This window comes from Gasterosteus aculeatus, chromosome 7 (genome assembly GCF_964276395.1).
Source record: "Gasterosteus aculeatus chromosome 7, fGasAcu3.hap1.1, whole genome shotgun sequence".
NCBI lineage: Eukaryota > Metazoa > Chordata > Actinopteri > Perciformes > Gasterosteidae > Gasterosteus > Gasterosteus aculeatus.
This window is the reverse complement of record NC_135694.1, coordinates 32,015,688-32,038,197: the sequence shown is the minus strand read 5'-3', so window position 1 is coordinate 32,038,197 and position 22,510 is coordinate 32,015,688. Positions and strand designations below refer to the sequence as shown.

Genomic DNA, 22,510 nt, shown 5'->3' with positions numbered 1-22,510 from the left:
GTTGTTTTTTTACTACATTTGCAAACATTTCTACATTTCTGTCAAGTGTACATTAATGAGAAATAAAATGAGCTTTTTTTCACAAATGGCTGCAATGAAACAAAGAGTGAAACATGTAAAGGGGTCTGAATTCTTTCCATCCCCACTTTATTCATTATTTATTTTGGAATATAAAGAAATACAATATAATACGTATTTTGGAGATGTATGAAATAGAAAATGATAAAATAGGAATAAATTGTTATATTGTTGAATTGTTATTTTAATTTTTTTGTGAATTAAACACAGATTTCTTAATTCTCCTCGTATTTTTATATTTTTGCAGCATATTTTCTGCACTAATATAATTCCTAAAATATGTTTCAAAGAATTTATTTTTCCTTTTATAAAAAGCAGTGTAATCTTTGAAAACCTCAGGATCAATATTCAATTTTAATAATCTGTCACATTAGAATAATCGCCTTTTGCGATGATTCTGCAGATTGTTAAAGAATGTCAGTGTTAATGTCACATGTTGTGTTCCTTTATATGTTGTGAAAGTGAAGCAAAGTGAGCAAAGTTAACTCCTAAATGAAAACAGACCAATCAGAAGCCTTTAAACACTTCCGTTTATTTACAGAAACACTATGAACACGATACAGAAGCAGAAATACTTCTTTAAAGGATTAAAAACTCTCTCCCTCTCTGTCACTCACACACACACTGTTACATAATCACACACGCCCACTGTTATACACACACACACACACACACACACACACAGTTATACAATGAGCATGCACCATTGGAGTCCAGTGAATACAGAACATCACAATATCCATCATAGAAAAAGCTTAGCTTATTGATCATTGGTTATTGATTACGGAAGGTGGAAACATGGCTGACAGGAAACATCACAATCCAGTTTGACCTTTGCTTTTATTTTGATTTGTGTTTCTGGAATGAAACCAACAATCGATAAATGAACCCGGCGAGCGTCAGACTGTGATACCAATACTTACTTCTGTTAATACTGTAATGTAACTTAATCCCTGATTAAATAACGAGGGACAAGGTTGTTTGTTTATTACACTATGATTCGTCACTATGCTGTGATTGATCGGCCCTCCTCCAATAGAATCAGTTCTTCTTCTGATAATTAACAACCTTGGTTTTAAACATCCAATCTTCTCTAACAAAAAAAGAGTAAAATGAGTAAAATAAATTGAATCTAATCTATATATATAAATATTTCGTCAGCCCGGATCTCCTGGGTTTGTTAGCGCTGTTAGCATGTTTAGCATTCCTGACTGTGGCCAATCAAATGCTGTCAGCCACAAAATAGCACATTAGCTCGCTGCAGACGTGTCAGCTTGCGGCCAGAAGGCAATTTCCCGCCATGCAGATGAGAAACACGGCAGCTGCTGAACATCTGCTTCAAACAGGAAACACATCTGGAATCTGCTTCAAGATCAATTGTGTAGTTTCAAGCATCAACACCAACATGCTTCATTTGCATCACTGCAGAGATTTTCCACCTTCAGGCTTCTTCAAAGGTCAAAGTGGATTTAGTCGCGTTAGGAAAGGAACACTAGAAAAAACATCCGTTCTCTCTGCCGGCGCCATTTGGGGTCCTCATTGTTTACCCCCCCTTTACTTAAAACGTGAATTATCAGATGCATGTCCATGGTTAAACATTCCCAGCGGTGCGAATGTTAACGAGATTTCAGCTTTCACTTCCAGTGCAGACAGGATGCCAAATGGCAGAAACAAGCGAAGAGTAACTGGAGTCACGAGAGAACACAACGCGGCTAATTATACTCAGTGTTGCACTGCACGCCTGCGCCAAGGTCAGAAAGCTTTCAAATATACAAACGTGATATTAATCCACAACAATAATAATGACTATAATATGCTGCTAATAATCTGATTGTACAAAGTTCTACATTCTCCGAACAAAAGCAACTCAGAGACAAACACAACAAGCCAAAACTCGCAGAACATCAAAGACGTCTTGTTAGCTCGCGGCTAGCAGAAGCCATTGCTCCGGTTGAGAAATGCTAGCCAAGCTAACAAGTCGGAAAAACAAAAGTGCAACAGAGACCCAAGCGAGAAAAAAAACACGAGAAGGAAAAGTCCCGCATGCAGAAAATCACCGAAAGAAACTCTAATAATGAAACACAAGCCGACGGCCTTGTGTTTCACCTAAAAATACTCAATGCAGCTTTTGTTTGTAATAAATGTTGAAATGAGTGAGTTATTGAATCCTGAAGTACGGAAGCTCAGAGGAGCCAAAACGCACCAAAAACACACCGATGTTCATTAATGAAGTCACTTTATGTTTTGGTTGACCTGTTATTGCTTCCCTCAGTGGATGTAAATAACAATAGAACAATACATCATCAGTGTACATAATATAATCCAATAATTGATTGCATGAAGGTATTTCATAGATGTTTATGCCCATCTTGGCTATTGTATTATTATTAATAATATGCCAACGTTTTTTAAACTGGAATAAAAATGTATAATTTGCATTAATATGAATTTTTTAATTATGACCTCTGGGCCTCCGTACCGATGAGACGGATTATCGTTGCTCACGGCAACAGATGAAGGGTCATTGGGTCGCTAATTCTGATTGGCTGTCAAAGCGTCACTATGTTTAGTTGTTTCACTTCAAACCCTCAAGCGCTCCGATAACAATCGAACAACAAACCGATTGTACATCCTGGACACATAAATGAGTCTTTCATCCTCCTCATGTTTCCTTCCTTCCTTTCCTACATCCTTTTTCCTCCCACAGATTCTCTAAAATCTAAAAGAGTTAGCGTGGTGAAGCGGCTCGTTGCTAGCGAGGTCATGGAAGATGGCGGGTCGGAGAGCAGGAAGCTGGCGGAGGTCTCCGAGGCCGACGGAAGCAGAGAGATGAACATCCAAACCTCGATTCCTCGACTTCGTAGACTCATATTAAATATTATATTTAATCTGTTTAACCAAGTCACAACTTTATGAATTGATTGTTCAACCTTTTTGACTCTAAACAATCAAATTTGTCTTATTCTCTAGTTATATATGAATAATCTTAGATGTGTAATACATTAAATATTCAACAGAATAATTGAGCAACTTTAAAGCCAATTTAAATCACCTCTTGAGAATCATTGAGAAATAATAATCTTTATCTTCGTCATTTTTGGGAAATATAAAGAGCAGAAATAGAATAATTATCAATAATTGCGTTGTTGTTTTTTGACCTCATGAATGAATGTAAATAGCTAAAAACTGTTAAAATAAATTAAAACAACATTAATGTGTCCAATAATAATCTAATAAACTTGATAAATATTTTGATACTTCATGTTAATAAAATCGAATAACTTTGTTGAGCTCTGAATGAGGAGTTTTAAGGGGAAACCTTTTCAGGGACGTGAAGGAGCCGTTGATCCTGTCAATCATCCCGACGGACGACATAAGAGGTTTTCATACAGTATCACAATCGGAGCAGCTGAGTGGCTGGTCACAAGGGGGCGTGAGGTGGAAGCTGATTGGTTGATTGTGCATTTCGCTGCTCTCTGGCTCCGCCCCCCTTGTTCAAACTTCCTGTCTGGTGTCACAAGCCTGGCCCTGCTGTCAATCAATCAGTCATCAAAGCGACAGTGAAAAGACCCGCCCACGCTGGAGGTTAGCTGGATGGAGAGAGAAGAAGAACCGTCAATAAACAACGCACGAATAACAAATGTGCACCTGGAGAAGGCGCTCTTATTTTGAAATAAGTCTTTAAACTGACCTGTTCTTACTTGGTCAGTGTGGAGGGGGAGCCCGAGCGGTGGAAATGGACGATCTGCCACTTCCCGTCGCGGCGGTGCCACACCCGGGTCTCCTCTGATTGGGCGGTGCGAGGCGTCCCGTTGGCGTCGATGTACTGAGTCACTCTAATGTAGGCGATGCAGGCGGCCTCGTCTCCCACCAGGTGGATGTGAGGGTTCAGGATGGTGGTGTGGACCGGTTTACTGTTCTTAGACCACACTGAGGACAGAGGACGAGTCGAATGAGGACTAAACGTAACGATCCACGACTATTATTGTTTCCACACAGACGTCAGTCTCAGTAAGTTATTTGTGCAGGAAGTTTTGTTCCGCTCACAGTTTTCAAAATAAAAGCGGTGGAAGTCAAGGCCTTCAACCAGATTCCCCAGTGCCTCAGGCTCGAACGCTGTGACAGCTGGGTCGCACATTTTACTGAGGGGACAGAGACAAAGGTTTGCTGAGGGGAGACAGGGTTATTGAGTTTGCTGAGGAGAAAGAACACATTCATTGTCAGCCTCCATTAATACCACAAAGGAACTTTCAAAATAAGAGTCTCTGGTGTTACATACGTGTAGCTCTCAAAGTCCCCGTTGCTGATTGCCTCGATGAGCTGCTCTGTCACTTTAATAATGTCCTGTTTCCTCACTGACAGACAGGCAGGGAGGGAGAGACGGAGACAGACAGGGAGACGGGTTAGTACACCAATCAGTGGTCATTTTTTGTCATTAATCATTAATGAATAGTGATGGTAAGTGTGTGTGCCTCTGGTGTCTTCATCCTCAATGGTGGTGTTTGTGCTCTCAGATGATTCCTACAACAACAACAACAACAACAACACGTGCTTATTCAGGAAGCCGTTGTCACGTCAAAACATGATTGCCTGTCAAAACAAACTCATCCAATGCAGCATGGTTAGAGTCCTCCTTAAACATGAGCACAACAACAACAGGCAGCGGTTACCTTGACGCCGTCGGCCTTCTTGTTGCCGCTCTTGCCTCCTGAGCGAGGGACAAGAACGAAGAGAAAAAGAAGCAGCAGAGTCAGAAAGAAAGGAACAAACGCAGAGAAGAGGAGCGACGGCATCGCGCCCACAAGCGCCGCTTACGTGAAAAAACGTCAAGACGGAATAAACGCTAAATAAAAACAAAGAAGAAGAAGAAGAAGAGGAGGAGGAGAGCCTCCTGCCCGGGACCCCGACTCGTGCTGATCGTTTCTGTCAGTCAGCATTCAGACGGAGAGACTATTAGAGACTAATAATAAGTAATAAGAGTTTTAATTTGTAATGCTCTATGATCCAAGAGGAAATATGTCCGTCCCTCAGCCTGAGTGTCTCCGTCCCTCAGCCTGACTGTCTCACTCGGTGGTCTTCGTGCTATCTAAAGGTCTCTGGTATCCTAAATGTGTGAAACTTTGTGACAGCTGCTGCTTCCTGTCTCTCACACACACACACACACATACAAACACACACATGCGAACACTTCACACACACATACAAACACACACAGTCACACACACACACACACACACACACACACACACACACACACACACACACAGTGTTAACCTGATAATTGTGTGTGAGTTGACAGCTGATTGGTCGGCTCTGCTACTGGGACACTAACCGGTCAAAGGTCATATCCTCAGAGATTAGAGCAGTTGATGATCTTACCGGAGAAATTCCTGGTGGCCAACATGGTGGTGAGGATAGCTCCCTGAAGGAAAGGAGACAAGGAAGGGAACCGGGGGGGTGGGGGTGGGAGAAGGAAGAGAGGAAAAAAATGATGTAGGGAGAAAAGGAGACATGAGACCTTTAGCATGTTCCATGTGACCTTTGACCCCGGCCTACCTTGAGTTTCCTCCTGGCGTTGAACTTCTTCAGACACTCAACGGTCTCCTGCCGGTGCATACAGGAGGCCACGGTCGAGCGGTGCTGAGAGGAGGAGCACACAGTGTAAGTACACACTGTACACACATACACGTAAACATACAGTGTGTATTAGTACACTCACAGAGATCCAGGGGTGCTTCAGAGCCTCGGCTGCTGTGATCCTTTTAGACGGGTTGATGGTTAACATCTTATTTATGAGGTCTTTAGCTTCAGGAGTCACTGTGTCCCACTCAGGAGAGGGGAACTGAAGGGGGTGGTGGGGGGGTTACTACCATGACAACCTCACAGGTATTCAGCTCAAAGTCACCAGTCAACACGGTCACTGGTTAGAGTGAAACACCGATCTTAACTCTGATCCCAACATTTAGATGTTAAAAACGGATGAAAAAGCGTAAAAGCAACAGTAACCTTACAACAAGCTCACATTTTGATCAATATGAATAATTCCCCCAACATCCATGTCTGTGTTTACTATGGTAACGGGATCACGTTATGGTCACCTGACTGGTGAGGAAGCATGGGACCTACATCATAAGCTCCAGCCTTGATTTGCTGGTAGAGACGATGTTGATCTTCATCCCAAAATGGAGGATAACCAACCAATAAGATGTAGAGAATCACACCTGAGGGAGAGAACCAGACGCACCTTAGAGACAAGTACGCTTGAGGGAGGCAAAGAAACAAGGAAAAAGTGGTGAAGTAGAAGCAGAATAGAATCTGACCACAGGCCCAAAGGTCGACAGCTTTGCCATAAGGGTCTTTCCTCAAAACCTCCGGGGACAGGTAACCGGGGGTCCCTGCAAAGCCTGAAGACACACACACATTTTGTTAGACCAACTAACTAAAGAATTACACAGTAATAGAAGTAGAAGAAGAAGAGTAGAAGAAGAGTAACAGAATCAATGGGCCAGCTCATTTTTATAGTTATGTCTGGCTCAGGTTTATAGTTATGTCTGGCTCAGGTTTATAGTTATGTCTGGCTCAGGTTTATATGTAAGGCTGGCTCAGGTTTATAGTTATGTCTGGCTCAGGTTTATAGTTAAGGCTGGCTCAGGTTTATAGTTAAGGCTGGCTCAGGTTTATAGTTAAGGCTGGCTCAGGTTAATGGTTAGGGTTGGCTCAGGTTTATAGTTATGTCTGGCTCAGGTTTATAGTTAAGGCTGGCTCAGGTTTATAGTTATGTCTGGCTCAGGTTTATAGTTAAGTCTGGCTCAGGTTTATAGTTAAGGCTGGCTCAGGTTTATAGTTAAGGCTGGCTCAGGTTAATGGTTAGGGTTGGCTCAGGTTTATAGTTATGTCTGGCTCAGGTTTATAGTTAAGGCTGGCTCAGGTTTATAGTTAAGGCTGGCTCAGGTTTATAGTTAAGGCTGGCGCAGGTTTATAGTTATGTCTGGCTCAGGTTTATAGTTATGTCTGGCTCAGGTTTATAGTTAAGGCTGGCGCAGGTTTATAGTTATGTCTGGCTCAGGTTTATAGTTAAGGCTGGCGCAGGTTTATAGTTATGTCTGGCTCAGGTTTATAGTTATGTCTGGCTCAGGTTTATAGTTAAGGCTGGCGCAGGTTTATAGTTATGTCTGGCTCAGGTTTATATGTAAGGCTGGCTCAGGTTTATAGTTATGTCTGGCTCAGGTTTATAGTTAAGGCTGGCTCAGGTTTATAGTTAAGGCTGGCGCAGGTTTATAGTTATGTCTGGCTCAGGTTTATAGTTAAGGCTGGCTCAGGTTTATAGTTAAGGCTGGCTCAGGTTAATGGTTAGGGTTGGCTCAGGTTTATAGTTATGTCTGGCTCAGGTTTATAGTTAAGGCTGGCTCAGGTTTATAGTTATGTCTGGCTCAGGTTTATAGTTAAGTCTGGCTCAGGTTTATAGTTAAGGCTGGCTCAGGTTTATAGTTAAGGCTGGCTCAGGTTAATGGTTAGGGTTGGCTCAGGTTTATAGTTATGTCTGGCTCAGGTTTATAGTTAAGGCTGGCTCAGGTTTATAGTTAAGGCTGGCTCAGGTTTATAGTTAAGGCTGGCGCAGGTTTATAGTTATGTCTGGCTCAGGTTTATAGTTAAGGCTGGCGCAGGTTTATAGTTATGTCTGGCTCAGGTTTATAGTTAAGGCTGGCTCAGGTTTATAGTTAAGGCTGGCGCAGGTTTATAGTTATGTCTGGCTCAGGTTTATAGTTATGTCTGGCTCAGGTTTATAGTTAAGGCTGGCGCAGGTTTATAGTTATGTCTGGCTCAGGTTTATATGTAAGGCTGGCTCAGGTTTATAGTTATGTCTGGCTCAGGTTTATAGTTAAGGCTGGCTCAGGTTTATAGTTAAGGCTGGCGCAGGTTTATAGTTATGTCTGGCTCAGGTTTATAGTTAAGGCTGGCTCAGGTATATAGTTAAGTCTGGCTCAGGTTTATAGTTATGTCTGGCTCAGGTTTATAGTTATGTCTGGCTCAGGTTTATAGTTAAGGCTGGCTCAGGTTTATAGTTAAGGCTGGCGCAGGTTTATAGTTATGTCTGGCTCAGGTTTATAGTTAAGGCTGGCTCAGGTATATAGTTAGGGCTGGCTCAGGTTAATAGTTAAGTCTGGCTCAGGTTTATAGTTAAGGCTGGCTCAGGTTTATAGTTAAGGCTGGCTCAGGTTAATGGTTAGGGTTGGCTCAGGTTTATAGTTATGTCTAGCTCAGGTTTATAGTTAAGGCTGGCTCAGGTTTATAGTTATGTCTGGCTCAGGTTTATAGTTATGTCTGGCTCAGGTTTATAGTTAAGGCTGGCTCAGGTATATAGTCAGGGCTGGCTCAGGTTAATGGTTAGGGTTGGCTCAGGTTTATAGTTAAGGCTGGCTCAGGTTTATAGTTATGTCTGGCTCAGGTTTATAGTTAAGGCTGGCTCAGGTATATAGTCAGGGCTGGCCCCTTTTCAGTTGCTGTCTCTCAGGATTATTCCTAGCTCAAGGTTTGTTGGGTTTTTCCGGTTCTGGGGAGATGGTCCTGGAACAAAATGTGTAGTTTGTTTGTGATTTTTTATCTTCTATCTTTGGGTTCTTACCGAACCAGGCCTGCTGGTCTCCCTCCACCTCGATGGCGAGGCCGAAGTCGGCCAGTTTCACAGCCGCTCCTTTAGACTTTGATGCCAGCAACAGGTTCTCGGGCTGGAGACACAATGGATATGTTAACATGCTTACTCTAGTCAATGATATACATGAGAGACGCTAACATGCTATCCCTAGTAAGAGTGGTACCTTCAGGTCTCTGTGGACAACGCCCATTTGGTGACAATGTAGCACCGCCTCCAAAATCTGCTGGATACAGTGACTGTTCACAGATAGACAGATGCCAGAGGTCAGAGGTTCTGTGTGAATCCTATCTCAGTTAGAGGCACATTTATCGATGTGTATTTTTTACCTGGCGTCAGCTTCACTGTAATATTCTCTGGCTACAATATCTTCAAACAGCTCTCCGCCCGTTACCCTGAGAGACGAGGAGCAGGACAGCAAGTAATGAAACAGGATGTGGCATCACACATGTATCATTTAGAAGTTCAGAACATAACAGAGAAAAGCACTCACAGGTCAAAGATGAGGTAATGATGAAGCTCCTCTGAAATACTGTCATGTAGCCGCACTGAAAGAAAGAAAGAATCCGATTATCTAACCAGGTACCACAATCACTGTCGCACAAGGCTGATCGTCTCATATCTCGCAGCAAACATTGAATTTGAAACGTGTACTTGTACTGCAGTATTTTCACCGCAGTACAATCTGGCAGAGTGCTCAGAAACTTTACATTGTGTAACAAATATATATAATAACAAATACAATCCCACTGCTGGTTTGTGTGGGAGAGGAGAAGCTCATCATCCCTCTCTGAGTGCTTTCACACAGGTGTGTGTGTGGCTGTGTGTGCGTTGCTAGGCAACAGTGTCCTTAGGTGAAGGCATCAAACCCTCTCTCCTCCCACACACACACACAGGCTTGCGTAACACTCCTCAGTATCTGCGGAGCATCACCTGCCCACACAGAGCTCTGATTGGATGTCGGGTTCAGCCTCAGCCCTCTGATTGGCCAGTTGGGTCCTCTGAGGTCATATTTAAAGAGCTGACGGATTCTGGATCAGTTTGTGTCCTTTTGATGAAGAAACACAGCTGTGGGGGCGTTTATTGTAAAGTAAAGAGAGGAAGTGGTGATTGACAGCATCATGGCTCCTCTCCTTTAATATCTGTGTTTTTATTTATGTACTTTTAACTACTGTACTTAAGTATATATGCAATGTACTCCACTTGATTATTAGATTGAATGTGGAATTAGAAATTTGTAAGATTTAGGTATCAACCTTTGACCCCTGTGAAGTAAAACCTGCTGAGGAAACTCAGCACAAATATTGAGTCTGTGTACTTTGTGTTGTTTGTATTTGTACTGCAGTAATAACTCTGTGATGGAAGTCTGTTAAGTGAGGAATACCCGTCTCCATGGCGATAACAGCTCATCATCAATTAGTTACGACACCCTGGTTACTGATGCCAACACTTCCATAATTTATCATCACCATCAGCATTCTGACCAGGATAGATCGGTAGTACATCGAAATGTAGAACGCAGTACATGCAATAGTAATCTTAATAGCAGCAGAAGCAGTATTAGGAGCAGTAATAGTAGTAGAAGAAGTAGAAGTGCAGACCAATATTTGGGTGCAGTAGCAGTAGTGGTAGTATTAGTAGTAGTAGTAGGTGTTATAGTATTTGTACTCACCGATGTGGAGTGGAAGTCTTAGCATTAGAAAGAGTAGTAGTAGTACCCTTTTTAATAGTAGCAGTACCAGTAGTAGTAGCAGTAGTAGTGCAGTGTCACTCCAAGGTTTTTTGAAAAGTTGGTTGTAGTAGTGGTAGTAGCAGTAATGTAGTAGTGGAAGTAGCAGTAATAGTGGTAGTAGGTTACTACTACCACTGGTTGTAGCAGTAGTTGTACTACCACAACTACTGCTACTACCACTTCCGCTACTACCAGTAGTAGTAGTGGTAGTAGCAGCAGTAGTGGTAGTGGAAGTAGCAGTAGCGGTAGTAGTAGTAGTGGTAGTAATAGTGGTAGTGGAAGAGACAATATCAGTAGTATTAGTGGTAGTAGCAGTACCAGTAGTAGTGGTAGTAGTATCAGTAGTAGTGGTAGTAGTAGTAGTGGTAGTGGAAGTGGTAGTAGCAGTAGTAGTTGTGGTAGTACTAGTAATAGTGGAAGTAGTAGTAGCAGTACTAGTGGTAGTGGAAGTAGTAGTAGTAGTAGTAGTTGTGGTAGTAGCAGTAATAGTAGTAGTGGAGGTGGTAGTAGCAGTAGCAGTGGTACTAATAGTAGCAGTAGTAGTAGTAGTGGTAGTAATAGCAGCAGTGGTGTAGTGGACGTGGTAGTAGCAGTAGTAGTTGTGGTAGTAGCAGTAATAGTAGTAGTGGAGGTGGTAGTAGCAGTAGCAGTGGTACTAATAGTAGCAGTAGTAGTAGTAGTGGTAGTAATAGCAGCAGTGGTGTAGTGGACGTGGTAGTAGCAGTAGTAGTTGTGGTAGTAGCAGTAATAGTAGTAGTGGAAGTGGTAGTAGCTGTAGTAGTGGTACTAATAGTAGCAGTAGTAGTGGTAGTAATAGCAGCAGTGGTGGTAGTGTAAGTAGCAGTAGCAGTAGTAGTAGTGGTGGTGGAAGTAGCAGTAATACCACTATTACTGGAAGTAGCAGTTGTAGTAATAGTAGCAGTAGAAGTAATAGCAGCAGTAGTGGTAGTAGTAGTGGTAGTAGCAGTAGCAGCAGTAGTGGTAGTAGCAGTAGTAGTAGTGGTAGTGGTAGTAGCAGTAGTAGTAGTGGTAGTAGCAGTAGTAGTGGTAGTGGTAGTAGCAGTAGTAGTTGTAGTAGTAGCAGTAGTAGTTGTAGTAGTAGCAGTAGTAGTTGTGGTAGTAACAGTAGTAGTAGTAGTGGTAGTAGCAGTAGTAGTAGTGGTAGTGGTAGTAGCAGTAGTAGTAGTGGTAGTAGCAGTAGCAGCAGTAGTGGTAGTAGCAGTAGTAGTAGTGGTAGTGGTAGTAGCAGTAGTAGTAGTGGTAGTAGCAGTAGTAGTGGTAGTGGTAGTAGCAGTAGTAGTTGTAGTAGTAGCAGTAGTAGTTGTAGTAGTAGCAGTAGTAGTTGTGGTAGTAACAGTAGTAGTAGTGGAAGTGGTAGTAGTGGAAGTGGTGCTAGCCGTGGTAGTGAAAGTAGCAGTAGCAGTGGTACTAATAGTAGCAGTATGGAAGTGGTATTAGCAGTAGTAGTGGTAGTAGCAGTAGTAGTGGAAGTGGTAGTGGCAGTAGCAGTACTAGTAGTAGTACTCACCGATGTTTGGGTGCTTCAGCAATCGACAGATGCGAGCTTCACGGTCCAGCTTCTGATGATCTGAAAATAAAACACATTGATCACATCCATTGATGCTAACGTTAGCAGAGATGCTAATCCTACCACTGAATTACTTCCTGTAATAGATTAACAAGTTAAGCCTCATCACTAAGATGATCTCTTGCAGATGCGCCTCAGAAAGAAAAAGTCCATTCCCTTAAAGACAAGCTAATCACCTGAGAGATCAACGACGAGTCCACAATCTGAGAGACAAACTCTTAGCTGTGTGGTAGTAGTACTGCCACTCCTTAAAGACAACTCCATCGCCTGAAAGACCAACTCATCTGTCCTGTAGGTGTAGTAATTTGTTCAGTGTCACTGCGAGTCTGAGTAGGGGAGATAACTTGCAGACGCGCTTCCTTCAAAGAATTCAGGATCCAGTAGATGCGTTCTTCTTGTTTTATTTAGGTATATTATACAAAGAATCAAGCATCGTGTACAATACTTCGACGTAGTTTTTGCGGTCAACAAAATATAAAACTCAAGTCTCTCACCCCCTCTCTTTCCATTTGCCTAACCAAACTTTGAAGACACACCTTTATCCCCATTGATGCCAAACACCACGTTACTCAATTAACGTAAAGACAAGAGAAAGGGGCGTAGCAGGTGGCATCAACAATACCTGAGAGACCAACTCATCTGTCCCTTGAAGACAAGTACATCACCTGAGAGAACAACTCACGTTAGTCACTTAAAGACACGTCCATCACCTGAGTGACCAACTCACATCAGTCACTTAAAGACACGTCCATCACCTGAGAGACCAACTCACATCAGTCACTTGAAGACACGTCCATCACCTGAGTGACCAACTCACATCAGTCACTTAAAGACACGTCCATCACCTGAGTGACCAACTCACATCAGTCACTTAAAGACACGTCCATCACCTGAGAGACCAACTCACATCAGTCACTTGAAGACACGTCCATCACCTTAGAGACCAACTCACATCAGTCACTTGAAGACACGTCCATCACCTGAGAGACCAACTCACATCAGTCACTTGAAGACACGTCCATCACCTTAGAGACCAACTCACATCAGTCACTTGAAGACACGTCCATCACCTGAGAGACCAACTCACATCAGTCACTTGAAGACACGTCCATCACCTGAGTGACCAACTCACATCAGTCACTTAAAGACACGTCCATCACCTGAGAGACCAACTCACATCAGTCACTTAAAGACACGTCCATCACCTGAGAGACCAACTCACATCAGTCACTTGAAGACACGTCCATCACCTGAGAGACCAACTCACATCAGTCACTTGAAGACACGTCCATCACCTGAGAGACCAACTCACATCAGTCACTTGAAGACACGTCCATCACCTTAGAGACCAACTCACATCAGTCACTTGAAGACACGTCCATCACCTGAGAGACCAACTCACATCAGTCACTTGAAGACACGTCCATCACCTGAGAGACCAACTCACATCAGTCACTTGAAGACACGTCCATCACCTGAGAGACCAACTCACATCAGTCACTTGAAGACACGTCCATCACCTGAGAGACCAACTCACATCAGTCACTTGAAGACACGTCCATCACCTGAGAGACCAACTCACATCAGTCACTTGAAGACACGTCCATCACCTGAGTGACCAACTCACATCAGTCACTTAAAGACAAGAGACCGTCCCTGTCACATGACTCAATGCCCACCTGACAACAAAAGGTTGTCAGAAAATGTATCAATATGCTCATGTCCTCACCTCTGGCTGAGAGTTTTTTGGTGTTGATGATCTTGGCAGCGTACTCCTGACCCGACAGAACCTTCACGCAGCGGCGCACCACAGAAAACGCTCCCCTGGGGAGGAGAAGATGGAAGACAAAACAAAATCAGCTTAAACATTAGAAAGATCCCTTTTCTCCATTTTGAAATCAAAAATGCCCAAAAATATATTTCACCATTCTAACAAGATGCTAATCAAGTTTTAACAAGATAATATCAATGTAATTATTTTTACTGCCCCTTTATAGTTTAACTCCGGCTCTTTGTCGGGGGAGGATTGTTGAGCTGCATATTGAGAGTCTCTCTGCCAGTTAAATATGATTGACTGGGCCACGTTAAGGGGGGTAACGGGCATGTCCCTACGACATCTGTTTACAACTAACATTCCTTTTGCAGGAGGGTTTCTGATTTCCTCAACACAAACTTCTCCGAAGTGTACAAAAACTTCTGTTCTCCCCAAGACGCTTGCTTCCTTCTCCTCTGAGGGAGACGGAAAAAAAATCTGCTCCTTTTCAGCCGAATTGTATCCATTTGACTTCTGTCTGTACTTACGGCTTGTGTTAATGATTTCTGTATTCTTTATGATTTTTCTATATTCTAGTTAGAAATAAATACTTCATCACAAACAAGTTTATAATACTTTTGATTTCTCACACTGTTCTCTCAGAAACTTATTTTGCACCTGCAATTTAACAGATATTACATTACAGGTCATATTAGCAGACGCTTTTATCCACAGCGACTTACATTGCATTTTTAACCTATGACCATTTACATTTTTGCCCAGGGAGCAATTAGGGGTTAGGTGTCTTGCTCAGGGACACTTCGACATGGGACAGCCGGTGCTCAAACCGCCAACCTTGCGGTTCCCAGCGCTCCCTCTCTACCCCTGCGCCGCCACGACGACCCTGTTACTATTTCTACCATCAGCACTGTTGCTACTATTGGAAACACCGCCTACGCTACAGCTATTTTTACTCATATTAATGCTACAGCTAACGCTACTAACATTAATGCTGTTGCCAACGCTACCCATATTAATGCTACAGCTAGCTAATCATATTAATGCTTCAGCTAGTGCTACTTACGTTAAAGCTTTAGCTAACGCTACTAAAATTAACACTGTAGCTAATGGTACTAATATTGATACTACAGCTTACATTAACACTGCTAATATTTATTACTATTGATAGCACATTCAATGTTAATACTACAGCTAACACTTGTCAATGCTATTACATTACATTACATTTCATTTAGCGGACGCTTTTATCCAAAGCGACTTACATTGCATTTTTGACCCGTGGCTTTTCAAATTTAGGAGCAATTAGGGATTTGGTGTCTTGCTCAGGGACACTTCGACATGGGACGTGGAGCAGCCGGGCCTTGAACCGCCTCTCTACCCCTGCGCCACGTCGACCCCTACTATACTTAATGCTATAGCTAACAGTACTAATAGTAACGTTACCAGTAATAATATTAATAGTACTGGTAGCAACACTAAAATTGTTGCTAGTCCTTGTTAATAGTACTGCAAACAATACTTTGGTTAATACTACTGCAAATCCTACCAAAGACAAAACTACTTTAAGTAATATTGTTAATATTCCTACTGCTTATACTAAAAGTACTACTTAATCTCATACTAATGCTACTGCGAAACCCACACCTGCTCTTACAATTAGTACCGTTAAGACTATTTCTATCACTACTGCCGATTCTTCAACAATAAGTACTACCAAAGTGAAAACCACTACTACTACTACTGTAAACACTGGTAATGGTAATACTATATCAAACAATACTACTGTTATTTGTAATCTTACTACTGTTACGCTGTTCTTAAGAGCAGGGGTCTTCAACTGTTTCAGGCCAAGGACCCCCAAACTGATGGCGAGATGCAGCAGGGACCCCCTATTCTACGGAGTTTGGTCCGCCATCTTTTCTTTTTGAGCTCCGCGCTCTTTACGTGAGCATTAACGCCATCTGATTGGCTGGTGCCATGTGCTGTCGTATTTGCATGAAAGGAGCTGTGAATGAACCGGTGTCCAGCCTGAGAGCTGCTGTGGGAAGCTGAACGTATGTGTTGCGGACTGAAAGATGACGTCTTCTCCATCAATTTATCCGTTCGCTACAACATGTTGGATTCATGTTAATGTGTATTTAAAGACAATAAATACAATTATGATTCTGAAAACATCTAAATTTGTGTGAAAAAAATTGGTTGATAAAAATATATATATATTTTTTTTTAATGTCATATCAACCAAAGAATTTGCGACCCTCCTGCAGTACCTCCGCGGACCCCCTGTTGCAGACCTCTGCTTAAAAGGGTTTATGGTAAGGCTTTTGGTCAGAGAATAAGAACGTGCATATACACCGGCCAATAGCAGCGCTGGAAAACTGCAGAGGGCGGGTCTTATCGAGAAAAATTGTGTTAATAATGGTTACAGAGCGCCAAACCCCCATTAAAGAATCTATCATGGAGCCTTATGGGAAATGTAGGATTTAGTATCCTTGATCTTCACTTTTTTTAATGGGAAAAAGGTAATTGACCATAAAGAACATTAGGGTGTGATCAACCATATTAAAGTTATAATCAAGTATAGATAAAATGCCCACTTGATAATTCTAATTCTTCGAGTTTTTAGCTTTGTGTTGCTTCTGAAAGATTTGTTTCGCTGTGCTGCAATTCTGCCTCCCACCTTCACATTATGTAAGAGACCTGACGTGTGTGTGTGTGTGTGTGTGTGTGTGTGTGTGTGTGTGTGGGTGGGCAGCGAGTGGGATGAGGTCACAAAGGTGATCTACTCATCCATCCATCCATCCGCTTTTCATTATTGATCAGAAGCTGATCAGACATACAATCAATGATTTAAGAAAAAAAAATATGAATCACTTAGACCAAACTGGTTTGAGTCAATAAGAGAAATATTTTCATCTAATTTTATTCAAGACAAATTACTTAATATATCAGTAATAATACAATATTTTAAACTATTTAACGAAATAAACAAAATATGAATATAACCTACGTACATGTAACAAATATAAATTGAATTATAGAGAAATAGTAAAATATGTAGTTAGATAAAAAAAAAAAAAATATATATATATATATATATATATATATAAATAAGTAGTATCAATAATGACCCAAACTTTGCAATGATAATATATGTAGAATAAATCGAATTAATAAAATGAATGATACATCACTGTTGAAATAAGAACATAATAAATATTCATGTTACTGGATGCTCGGTCAGACGACTTAGACTAAGACAACAATAAAGATGAGATGAGGAGGAAGATGATTATCAGGATACTTACTTTCCCAACTCTTCATACATCTGAAACTCCTCGGTGAACCGAGTGCAGATGATCGTTGCCATGGTGACCTGGTGGGGCAAGGGGTCAGGGAGCTCCCTGTCCTTCTTCCTCCGAGGACGGTGAAGATGATGAGGATGAAGGCCAGGAGTTAGACCTACCCGTCTGTCTAATTGGCGGTCGAAGGAGAGAAGAAGAGTTTTCCGTTCTAGACGGGAAGAGGAGGAGGATGAAGAAGAACAAGAAGAAGATGGGGATGAAGGAGAGAGCAGTGAAGAGAGCTGTGTCTCTCTTTCTCTCTGTGCTGATATCTGTGGAAGAGAGAGAGATAGACCCTCAACCAGCCCACCCACTCTCCCCGTCAGCCAATCACAGGCCAGGATAAACGAACACACACACACACACACCGAAGGTTGCCATGGTAACTGCATCCGCTCTGTCTTTGCAGGGTGGAAAGTAAGACTGCAAACACTGTCAGAGATAATTAAGAAACTAAAATATCACATTCACTGCAAAACCGCATCTACCTCTACTGCAATACTATGAATACATCAACTGCAATACTACAAATATATCTCCTGCAATACTGTGAATACTCAGTACTGATATTGATTTACAGGCGGACTGGTTTCATCACATGACCTGTGGTTAAACACAATCATTTTAAATGATTCCAGGTCCTGGAGGACCCTCTTTGAAGACCCAAGACTACGAGATTTGTCTCTAAAATCTCTTATATTCCATCTGATTCACCAGATTACTTTGATTGTATTAAACTCACAAGAATACTTTGATTTCTTGTCATTTATAAAAAGATTTTTATTTTGTCATATTCTTCTGCAGCCTTTTATTTTCTAAATCACTCTGAGCACTTTGAATGTTTTCATCTATAGAGGAAACTGACGCCGTCAGGTTCTTCTTCTGTTGTTGTCCACGAGTAACGGTTCCACTAGGAGGTTTAGTGGTAGGGTGATGATGTTGTTGCTGTTCTGCCGTAGTGCTCTTGAGCAACTCTGGGGTTAGATCCAACAGCTTACAATATGAAGGACGAACACAAGGAAACGATCCAAAGACTGCTAAGATTTATTGGTTATGAGGAGAGACCTTCGCTGGTTGGTGGAAACAACAATAGATAACTTCAGTTCTTAGAAAGGTCGAGAGACTCCCAGGACCCCCTTCCGGCTGCTGGGACTCTGTCAGGGTCGTGGTCTGGTGCGGTAGAGTCCTAGACTGGGTCCCACGGTCGTGGTCTGGTGCTGTAGAGTCCTAGACTGGTGCCCCATGGTCGTGGTCTGGTGCTGTAGAGTCCTAGACCCGGTCCCATGGTCATGGTCTGGTGCTGTAGAGTCCTAGACTGGTGCCCCATGGTCGTGGTCTGGTGCTGTAGAGTCCTAGACCCGGTCCCATGGTCATGGTCTGGTGCTGTAGAGTCCTAGACTGGTGCCCCATGGTCGTGGTCTGGTGCTGTAGAGTCCTAGACCCGGTCCCATGGTCATGGTCTGGTGCTGTAGAGTCCTAGACTGGTGCCCCATGGTCGTGGTCTGGTGCTGTAGAGTCCTAGACCCGGTCCCATGGTCGTGGTCTGGTGCTGTAGAGTCCTAGACCGGGTCCCATGGTCGTGGTCTGGTGCTGTAGAGTCCTAGACTGGTGCCCCATGGTCGTGGTCTGGTGCTGTAGAGTCCTGATGTGGTGCTGGAGTGTCGTGGGCCGGTCCCAGAGGTTTCTGAAGTGGTTCTAAACGTTCTGGATTCAGGTTTCTGGTCTCAGCGATAAGTCGTTTGACACCAACCATCCATTGGCTGACTTCAGTCACATGATCGACCATCAGGGAGCGATGGATGTCGTCAGCTGAGTCCCAGCGACCAGACTGTAACTCTGAGAGAAAGACAGGTAAGTCAAGAGACAGACAGATGTTCAGGTACAGGGGCAGGTTGGTGAGGAGACAGGTTACCTAAAGAGAGAGTGTCCATGCGTCTCCTCACAGGTAGGCTGAGTGTACCTGACCTCCAGCTGGCCTCCAGGAGGCGGAGCCTCTTTGCAACATCACTACACACCTGGTCCTACAAAACAGAGGTCAAAGGTCAAACAGCCAATCAAAGTTCAACCTTCAATTTGTGTGAATTATTATTGAGAGGAATTTTACAAAACAAGTTTTAAGGTATATTTAAAAAAAAAAAAATAGTATGTTTGACGGATTCAAACTAACTTTAACAGTCGGTCTGCAGGCATCGAGCGCTTGGTTCAACACCAACATCAGGCCCTCTACGTCCGGCTCGGCCTCTGAATGGCTGCTGTCTTTGTCCCTCTGACTTCTCAGTGGTCCGAGAAGGGGACCACTCCCCTTCTGCGTGGTACTGCAGCCCAGAGGAGGACGAGCTAATGCAAGAGGAAGAGCTGCAGTCAATAGCGGAGTCTTGTTCTCAAGATTAGAAGCCATTTATTGCCACGCATGTTACACATAGAGGAATTGTTTTGATGATTGGTGCGATGAGAATAAAATAAAATACAAATATGTACAAGGAAAATTAAAACAATATAAGGAAGATGAGATAACTAAGTTAAAACACGTATGTATGTACATTTTTCATGGTGAGAAACCACTGTGCAAAATGTTCTGGGGGGAACATTTGGGTCAATGGGGGACTCTGACTTGGATCATGAGACCAACTGATGACGTGAGGCGGGACGTCTTGGTCTGGACCTTGGACTTCCTGCCAGATGGAAGGGGCACAAAGAGATTGTGTCCGGAGTGAGAGGGGTTGACTACAATCTTTCTAGCTCGCTTCAAGGTCCTCAAAGTCCTGCAGGGACGGCAGATTGCAGCCGATCAGCCTCTCTGCAGAGCGGAGGACACGCTGCAGCCTGCCCTTGTCCTTGGCTGTGGCTGCAGCGTACCAGACGGTGATGGAGGAGCAGAGGATGGACTCCATGATGGCCGTGTAGAAGTGGACCATCATCGTGGAATTTCTTCCACCTGCCAGTTCAGCTGTTGTATTGACGGCACAACGACACCAGATGGTCGGACTCCCACCTGTAGGCAGACTCGTCCCCACCAGAGATCTGACCAATGAGGGTGGTGTCGTCGGCAAACTTCAGGAGCCTGACGGACTGGAGGTGCAGCTGTTGGTGTACAGGGAGAAGAGGAGACGGGAAAGAACGCAGCCTTGGGGGGAACCGGTGCTCATGGTTCGAGAGAGAGACAGGTTTCCCCAGCTTCACGTGCTGTCAGACAGGTGGTCAGTGATGCACTTGCAGTACTGTATGATCACAGAGCTCCAGTCCACTCTGAACAGCTCATGAGGATAAAGCCCACCAAATGAGACACAGATATTCAGGCTTCGTTAACAAAACCTTTCTTCTTCTTTTACTGTTCCTTACCTGGGCCTAGAGGAGGCGGCGGCGGCGTAAGATCACTTGGAGGAGGAGGAGCCATAGGACTGGAGGAGGGAGGGGTAATGGGTGGGGCCCCTGTACCTGAAGACCAATCAGAGACAAGATGTTTGAGGCATAAAATGACTTTGTGACCTCAACGCTTGTTCTCCAAGGATGACCTAACTCGTCAAACACGTGGAGGAGTTCTGACTACAAAAAAGAGGAAACACCGAGGCCTCCTTTGCTGAGGAAAGGAGGCCAAGAAAGGAAATGAGGAGAGAGGAAACAAGAAGGACCCAGACACGTTGTCCAACCTGCCGGTGCAGCAGCTCTCTTGTTCAGGAGGTTCCTCTGTGGCCCGTGGGCCATCTGGAGCCCATAGGAGAACTGAGGGGGGTCGTTCCAGCCCCGCTCCTGGTTACCTAGGGAACACAGTCAGTAAAAGACAGAGATGAAGTGATGAAGCTGACACAGACGTCCACCACAAGATGTCATCACACATAACATACATGTGGAACCTTTAAGTGTTCACACCTCTGGAGTCTGACTTTTACAGATAGAACACCGTGTTACTATGAGCGATGACATCATCTGTCTGTATCTGCGGCCTAAAACACAACGTCACATTACAAACTAATAAATCCAGGGACATTTCTTACATGAATAATTACTCTTTTGTGGAATATCTGTGTGCCGAACTAAAAAAACGTGCAATGGATATAAGCACTATGACGAATGATGTTTGTTTAGCTAACCGTTAGCCTAGCAGCACAGAGGCTGTATAACGTTAACGTTAGCTAAGTTACGTTATTACCAATAGTAAGGACATGCTCAGCGAAGCTAACGCTTACCTGGTTTAATGTACCTGTCCTCCATGTTGGACTCCACCGACGTCGCAGTGTCTTCTTCACAAGAGACCTAACTAAGCTAGCGGCTAAGGTAACGGCTAAGCTAACCCAAAGAAATTAGCTAACGTCACAACAACAGTGGTTTGAGTGTAAACTGCAGCGGATAAAGAACTTCCGTTGACGACGTCACCGGGATAATGTAAATACGTAAGATCCCCGGGGATAAACAACTTCCGCTCAGACATCATAATAAGAGCTTTGAGTTGGCGCTGATACTTTGAGCTCTTACTTTGGAGGAGACCTGGTATAAATTCCTGTCGTGGTCTTCAACTTTGACCAGTTTGACTAACTGGTCCATTTAGCTCACAGCATTTCCCGCACACGTGGCACTAACGTGACGTCATCCTGTATGTCCACATGCAGTTAAAGCACTAAAACGTTTATTGTGATTCAACGATGATTGAGGATCGAATAAAATACTTTTATGTTTCATAAGAAAGTTGTATTTAAGTATTTGATCCTTCAAACAGTGAGGTTTAAAGTTAGCACACAAAATCAAATAAAAGAATAAATAATTAAAGCCGTTAATCCGTAAGGAATGACACACAGATTTAATTACTTCAGTTTCTTTTGTTAATTGAAATCCAAATCCCTTCTGAATTTCAAAGGACGGCAGGTGTCATTCAGCATTCAAGCTGGTTGTCAATCAATATAATTAAATAAATGTATTGTATAAAAGATAATAATAAATAAATAAATGATGCAACAAATAAATGAACAAAAATTGAATCATTTTTTTATTCAACAATAAAATCCATTTCAGGGTTTATCTTTGCGGGAGTATGAAACAAGTTCACGTACACACGGATGTCCTTTACTCAGTATTTGCTTTACTATATTTTTTCTCCACTATGTCTCAAAGGTAAATCTTTTCCTTTTGAAAATGAGCCGTGTCATTAATATCATTACATTATTGCATCATCTTGGAGTTTTCTCTCACCACAGTGTGGATGGTGTGATAGTTGTATCTGCTAGTTATTTCTGATGGTGGTTGTACCTGACGGTGGTTACGTTCTATCTGATGGTTTACAGCATCTATCTATCTATCTATATCTATTCAGGAGTTTATTTACATTAGGTGCTTTATGTACATTTTCATACTG

At 42.9% G+C, this 22,510-nt stretch overlaps 2 protein-coding genes across 3 annotated transcripts; both read right to left on the bottom strand.

Annotated features, from left to right (window-relative positions):
* Positions 1-590: 590 nt before the first annotated feature.
* On the bottom strand, positions 591-17,450 carry camk2a (calcium/calmodulin-dependent protein kinase II alpha). Of its 2 annotated transcripts, none has more exons than XM_040180617.2 (18): positions 17,131-17,450; positions 13,778-13,872; positions 11,989-12,048; positions 9,222-9,276; positions 9,058-9,123; positions 8,895-8,967; positions 8,702-8,804; positions 6,399-6,482; positions 6,205-6,299; positions 5,798-5,920; positions 5,635-5,718; positions 5,458-5,500; positions 4,749-4,786; positions 4,551-4,599; positions 4,358-4,433; positions 4,126-4,220; positions 3,780-4,008; positions 591-3,668 (listed from the first exon to the last, which is right to left on the bottom strand). In XM_040180617.2, the coding sequence occupies exons 1-18, from the start codon at positions 17,190-17,192 to the stop codon at positions 3,665-3,667; spliced, it is 1,434 nt and encodes a 477-aa protein (XP_040036551.2). In that variant the 5' UTR covers positions 17,193-17,450; the 3' UTR covers positions 591-3,664. The 2 variants fall into 2 exon arrangements, with proteins under 2 accessions (XP_040036551.2, XP_040036552.1); XM_040180618.2 differs by having other exon boundaries at positions 3,770-4,008; positions 17,131-17,449.
* A 471-nt stretch (positions 17,451-17,921) lies between these two features.
* On the bottom strand, positions 17,922-21,743 carry sra1 (steroid receptor RNA activator 1). The gene is made up of 6 exons (XM_040180619.2): positions 21,351-21,743; positions 20,814-20,921; positions 20,506-20,601; positions 19,334-19,503; positions 19,079-19,187; positions 17,922-19,002 (listed from the first exon to the last, which is right to left on the bottom strand). Exons 1-6 carry the CDS (start codon positions 21,373-21,375, stop codon positions 18,767-18,769), a joined length of 744 nt encoding a protein of 247 aa, XP_040036553.2. The 5' UTR covers positions 21,376-21,743; the 3' UTR covers positions 17,922-18,766.
* Positions 21,744-22,510: the final 767 nt, after the last annotated feature.

What these genes read in the sequence shown, in the direction of transcription:
- sra1 (XM_040180619.2), bottom strand. Translation starts at nt 21,375, where the DNA reads ATGGAGGACAGGTACATTAAACCAG. An exon ending in GCCGCCTCCTCTAGGCCCAG is followed by an intron (nt 19,504 to 20,505) that starts GTAAGGAACAGT and finishes CTCTTGCATTAG; the next exon opens with CTCGTCCTCCTCTGGGCTGC. An exon ending in CATGGACACTCTCTCTTTAG is followed by an intron (nt 19,003 to 19,078) that starts GTAACCTGTCTC and finishes TCTTTCTCTCAG; the next exon opens with AGTTACAGTCTGGTCGCTGG.
- camk2a (XM_040180617.2), bottom strand. Translation starts at nt 17,192, where the DNA reads ATGGCAACGATCATCTGCACTCGGTTCACCGAGGAGTTTCAGATGTAT. An exon ending in TGTCGACCTTTGGGCCTGTG is followed by an intron (nt 6,300 to 6,398) that starts GTCAGATTCTAT and finishes TCTCTCCCTCAG; the next exon opens with GTGTGATTCTCTACATCTTA. An exon ending in TGAGGATGAAGACACCAGAG is followed by an intron (nt 4,434 to 4,550) that starts GCACACACACTT and finishes CCTGTCTGTCAG; the next exon opens with TGAGGAAACAGGACATTATT.